The 6000-nt window shown below is 44.9% G+C and overlaps 1 protein-coding gene across 2 annotated transcripts in view; it reads left to right on the top strand.

Moving 5' to 3' along the window:
• Positions 1-1755: 1755 nt before the first annotated feature.
• The window catches only part of LOC140191570 (beta-1,4 N-acetylgalactosaminyltransferase 1-like), a 115875-nt gene continuing 111630 nt past the window's right edge, over positions 1756-6000 (top strand). For both annotated transcript variants that reach the window (XM_072249083.1, XM_072249081.1), the window contains exon 1: positions 1756-1835. In XM_072249083.1, coding sequence (XP_072105184.1) covers positions 1825-1835 — 11 coding nt within the window. In that variant the 5' untranslated portion in view covers positions 1756-1824. The remainder of the gene's footprint in view (positions 1836-6000) is intronic.

Genomic DNA, 6000 nt, shown 5'->3' with positions numbered 1-6000 from the left:
TTTCTCATCAGTACATGTGCCAGCAGTATTGCTCACTGTGGTCCTCTGCATGACCTCATCTACCACATACACATACTCATCTCCTGCTGCAGAAATCTACCCCAGTGAACGTAAACACTCTGCACAAAGTAGAAATGCTGACCTAAGGATCTATTGCGCTGTCATCAATGGTTCTATCAGGAGAAGCTTGAATTCACAGCAATGGATATCTGGATATTTCTGACTGCCTAATTACTTCCTCTTATGGGTAGAGGAATAGTGATGGATGCCACCGACTAATTCCTAGGGTAGAAACTAAGATGTTTGTACCGTTTGCCCTACTTTGAGTCAGGATGGCCCATTTGAGTGGGGGCAAAGGCGAGTGGAAGATGCTGGCTCGCATCTTTCCGTGTCCTATGCCCGGGCCCAATTTCTGTCCAGCTTCTTTTTTGTCATTGCACTATGAACTGTAATGAAAGGGTAAACTCACAGTGTAAAGTGTGTACACTGTGATAATAAATATGACAATAAACACAATGATGAACACAGAAGAACAGAATGGTGCAGAGATTGTCCGGCAACTTGCAGTATTGCAAACAGAAATGTTAAAGAGACAACAGAGAGAGAGGTAGAGTTAAGAGTCTGAGAATGTGGCAGCATTACTGGGAAGGGGATGTGAGAGAGGTGATTGGTTCAGGAGTCTGACAACAGTGGGGAAGAAGCCATTTTTGGATCAGGTCGTCTGGGCTTTCAATCTCCAGTATCCTCTCCCAGAAAGTAGAAGAGAGAACAGGGAATGGTCAGGGTGGCAGGAATCCCTGACCGTACTGTTAGCCTTCCGGAAGCAACACACTGTGTAGATAGACTGGGTGAAAGGGAGTGCCGAGCCTGAGCAGTGTTTACCGCTCTCTGAACGTTCCGTCGGTCCAGAGCAGAGCAGTTGCCATACCAGGCTATGAGACTTGGATGCCTGCAAGTGTTAAGTTTATTTGAGAAGCTGAGAGGAGAATCTGCAAACTGAAGTCAAAAAGCATTAGGGTAACTCTATAAAGGAGAGAAGCACCCTTGTTGCACACAACCCGTGGGCTGGGATGCAAATCCGTTCAGCCTAGAAAACACAGAATGATACATCACCTGATTTCTGCGATCGCCCGTCTTATTCCTTCTCCTGTATTAGGGCAAGGGGTTTCTGAAAATCACACCTGCATTTATCTACAGCTGCACCATCATTTAGTCACAACTCACACCCAAAAGCGACATACACGAAATGCCAGAGGAACTCAGCGGATCGGGCAGCGGCTATGGAAAGACAAAAAGAGTCCACGTTTCAGGCTGAGACTCTTGATCAGGGCATGGAGAGTTTATTTCTCTCCGTAGATGCTGCCTGACGTGCTCAGCTCCTCCAGTATTTTGGGCGTGTCGCTCTGAGAAGAGAATCTGCAAATCTAGCATCTGCAGAATCTCCTGTGCTTGCACCCCAAATCATTCCCACCTGACCTGCAACTCGTTTACCAATTCTCCCCGCCTGCGTTCTCTGTTTCCTTTCACTGTAAACAGTTGGTGTAAATTGCTTCTTTGTAAGGCTTTAAAGTTATTCACTAATGATGAAGGCTTAGCGTAATTAATAGAGGTTTTCGCTTTTCCCGCTCGTGTGTTATTGGGCGGTGAGGACAGATTCAGTTCTCCTCCCCCTGGTTTCTCTGCTATTCCGCGAGCGTCCCGCTGGAGGGAGTGGATTCCGGGTCTAGGCAACCACCACACCAGCAGTGACCGGCAAAGCTGCGGAGAAATCAGAATGCGGAATGCATCCGTTCATTTAACGAGTGGGATAAACCATGCATTCAGATGCATAACAGGTAAGAAGGAGCCCATTTGGCCTGAGCTGTTATATTTCCCAGCTGACTGCAAGCAGAAACTGTGTTTCTTTCGATTTTTTTTCCGAAAACGCAATCTGTCAAATGTCATTCAATCAGGAAAGGTGGTAAAATCCGTTTACATCAAACCGTTCACTCTAGCGGAATCCTTGAGTGATCCCAGGGAAAAGAAGCTTTGGAAACGGCTTCCCTCTACGTTCTCTTCTATTTTTTTTTCTCAACTCAGCCATAAAGGATTTGTATGTGGGATAGTAGAATTAACAACACATACGACTGGTTTGTTTTATTTTGTAGCTTGGCAACCATTAAAAGCAGAGAAAGACGAAATCCCGTCCTTGGATATTTCATTCAGTGTTGTTTGAGAGGTGAGTGCAAATGGGCCGCAGTCTTTATCCCATTGCAGCTGAAATGCATCTTTTTTTTTTAGTAACTCTCTCTCTGATATGCTGTGAGATTGCAGTGTGGGTTTCTGCAAAGCCTTGGTGGTTCGGACTGCAGTCGCCCCAGCGCCGCGTATTTATTGCTCATGTCCAGTAGTAAGGACGGCGATCATTCTAAATCCATGCACAACTCTGGTTTGTCAATATTAAAATTCGTAACGAGTCATTTTGTTTTGAGGGGGCACTGTGTATTCTGCAGTAATATCACATGAGCATATCAGCATGGTGGATGCACATTGAGGATGGCAAGTTAAGGAGCTGCTTGTGATTTTTGTTAAACTCTAATTTTTCCGGAATGCAGCATTAGGCAGAGCCGCACACAGTAAACAGCTTCCGGAAACATAAGATCAGCAACTTGTATTTACATAACGCATTCGAAGTCCCAAGATACTTCAGGGAACAAAACTCGACCCTGGGTGAGGAGGTTTCAGAAACAGGTGAAGGCTGGAGGGAGGAGATGGTTAAACAAGTGTCTTCGAAGGGAGCAGAGGAACAGATGAAAGGGAAAGCTACTTCCTCAGATGAGAGGGTTGTCCTATCAAGGAAGGCTAAACAGGTAGGGACTATATCAGAGTCTAGAAGAATTACTGGTGACCTTACTGAGATACAAAAGATAAATACAAGAGATTCTACAGATGCTGGAAGTCCAGAGTAACACACACAAAATGCAGAAGGAACACAGCAGGTCAGGCAGCATCTATGAAAAGGAATAAACGGGGAATGTTTTCGGCCAAGATGATGAAATGTCAACTGTTTATTCCTTTCCATAAATGCTGCTGGACCTGCTGAGATCCTCCAGTATTTTGTATGAGACACAAAAGAATCCAAGATAGAAAGTTCTCGACCTGAAACCCTGATTGTTCATTTCCTTCCACGGATACTGTCTGACCCATTGAGTTCTTCCACAATTTGTTTTTTTTTCCCTCCAGATTCCAGCATCTGTAATCTTTTGTGTCTTCAAGGCAAGGTAAATGCTGATATGTTCCCAATAGTGGGAAAGTCCTGAATGAGGGGAAGTAGTTATAGGATTAGCGGGTGATCACTTAAGATGCAGGTGTGGAGAGATTTCATCTCACAAGAGGTGGAGAAACTCTGGCATTCTCTACCCCAGGGTGCAGATCATTAGATATGTTTAAGATGGAGGTAGATAAATTTTTCAAAGATTGGTGATTATGGGTTATGTAGAACTGGCACTGAAGAGGAATTGAGGCCGGGGGGGGGGGGTACACCAGCCTTGATCAAAGTTCAGAATGAATTTATTATCAAAGTACGTAGATGTCACCATATACTACCCTGAGATTCATTTTCTAGCAGGCATTCACAGTAGAACAAAGAAATACAATAGAATAAATGAAAAACTACACACAAAGACTGACAAACAACCAATGTGCAAAAGAAGACAAGTTGTGCAAATACAATAAAAGCAAATAATAATTAAAAATAAATAAATAATACGGAGAACATGGTCATAATGAGAGTCAGGACAGGCTGGAGGAACCTTGTGTTCTTGTGTCAGTGGTGGTGCAATTACAAGTGGAGGAGTGCAGCTATCTCAAAGTGTTATGGGTCTGGTTGCAGAACTAGGGACAGTGAGATTGTTGTGCGACTTGAAAACAAGCATGTGGATATTGGATGTGAGGTGTTCCCTGACCAGGAGCCAATGCCGGCCAGTGCTCACTGTGGTGGTGGATGGATCGGACTTGCTGTGAGGTAGAATATGGTCTCAGATACAATGTTCTTCTGGTTTTATGTTCACTTTTCAGTATATTTCTTTTGATCACCTCTGAGCAGTTTGAGGAGCTGGTTTAACACCCACCATTCAGACCATGGGATCGTAGAAGAGTTTTCACCAGAGCAGTGTGGGGCTCAGGAACTCTGCCGGCCAGGGAGTCAGCTATATTGCTTATTGAATATGTGTTTGATTGGGGAGGGGGGAATTGGGAATGACACTAAGAACTAGACAGTACCAGATCTAAACATAAGAAATTCTACAGATGCTGGATATCCAGAGTAACGCACACAAAATGCTGGAGGAACCCAGCAGGTCAGGCAGCTTTTATGGGGAGGAATAAAGAGTCGACGTTTCGAGCCAAAACCCTTCATCAGGACTGGAAAGGAAGGGGGAAGAAGCCAGAATAAAAGGTGGGGGAGTGGAAGGAGTACAAGCTGGAAGGTGGTGATGGCTGAAGCCAGGTGAATGAGAAGGTAGGTGGGTGGGGAGGGAGGATGATGAGAAGCTGGAAGGTGATAGGTGGACAAGGTAAAGGATGCCACCTCAGGGTGTCAGAGTTTGGAGTTCAGTTCTGGTGCCATCTGTAAGGAGTTTGTACGTTCTCTCAGTGAACGCATGGATTTCCACCAGGTGTAACAGCTTCCTCCCACAGTCCAAAGACCTACTAGTTAGTACATTAATTGGTCATTGTAAAATTGTCCTCTGATTAGGCTAGGGTTAAATAGATGGGTTGCTGGGCGATGCAGCTTGTTGGGGCTGGAAGGACCTGTTCGTGCTGTATCTCTGGATAAATAAGAAGGAATCTGATAGGAGAGGAGAGGAGTATTGTGCGCAGGGCTGGCTGCCCCATTCTAGGAAGTGTATGGAGGCTTATGGAGAGGCTGCAGAAGAGGTTCACCAGGATGCTGCCTGGATTAGAGGGTATGAGCTATAAGGAGAGATTGGGAAAAACTTGGCTCGTTTTCGCTGGAGCATCAGAGGCTCTGGGGAAACCTGATAGAAGTTTATAATCTTGTGACAGGCAAAAATAGGGTAGACAGTCAATTTCTTTCCTCCAGGCTGGACACATAAAATACGAGAGTGCATAGGTTTAAGGTGAGAGGGTGAAGTTTAAAGGGGATTCATGGGGTACTTTTTTTTAAACACAGAGAGTGGTAGGTGCCCGGAACGGTCTGTCATGGAAGTGGTAGAAGCTGGTACGATGGCAACGTTTATGAGGCATTTTGGCAGGTACATGGACAGGTAAAGAATAGAGGGAAGTAGGCAACGGGCAGGCAGAAGAGATATTGATTAATTTTTTTTTACAGAACTACAAAAGTTTATTCACTCACAAAATACACATAATAATCAGGGATTTACAATACTGTTTGCAATTTCAAAATAAAATATGGTTGCTATCATCTACAAATCACTCAACTCTCTGGGAGGCCTATTGTTCTCGGAAATCCCCCCATTGTGCCCATAGAGACTGCATGCTCCCTCACCAAGAACACTTGGGCACAAACATAACCCTGGAGGAGGGGTAGAGCCCTCAACTGCCTGCCGCCTGGGCCTGTGAATGGCCCAAGATCAAGGCCACCAGTATATCCCCTTTTGTTTGGCACAGCATTGTGGGCCAAAAGGCTTATTCCTGTGCTGTACTGTTCTGTATTCTACATTCTCTATCAGTTTACAATAATATTCAGAGGGCAAAATGAGCAGTAAAGGAGAAGAGGGAGTGGGGAGCATTGGGGACCTCCTCAAACAGAGTGTTCATTTTATCGAGGCAATGGGATTGTCAGAGGAGTCAGGAGTCCTGAGCAGTGAGTGGTTTCTTTGGGAGCAGTGACCAAGAGAGAAGGTCTGAGGACCACATACAAAACCAAGGGCACTAGGCTGGACCAGAGCGGATGTTAGAAACGTGAAATACGAGGTAGGAGAGGTGAAGTGAAAAGAAAGTGGGGATTTTGATTAAGAAAGGGATAACAAAGAATTA

Source organism: Mobula birostris, chromosome X, assembly GCF_030028105.1.
Source record: "Mobula birostris isolate sMobBir1 chromosome X, sMobBir1.hap1, whole genome shotgun sequence".
NCBI classification, from domain to species: Eukaryota; Metazoa; Chordata; class Chondrichthyes; order Myliobatiformes; family Myliobatidae; genus Mobula; species Mobula birostris.
Note: the sequence above shows the minus strand (reverse complement) of the source record. Positions and strands in the feature narration are given on the sequence as shown.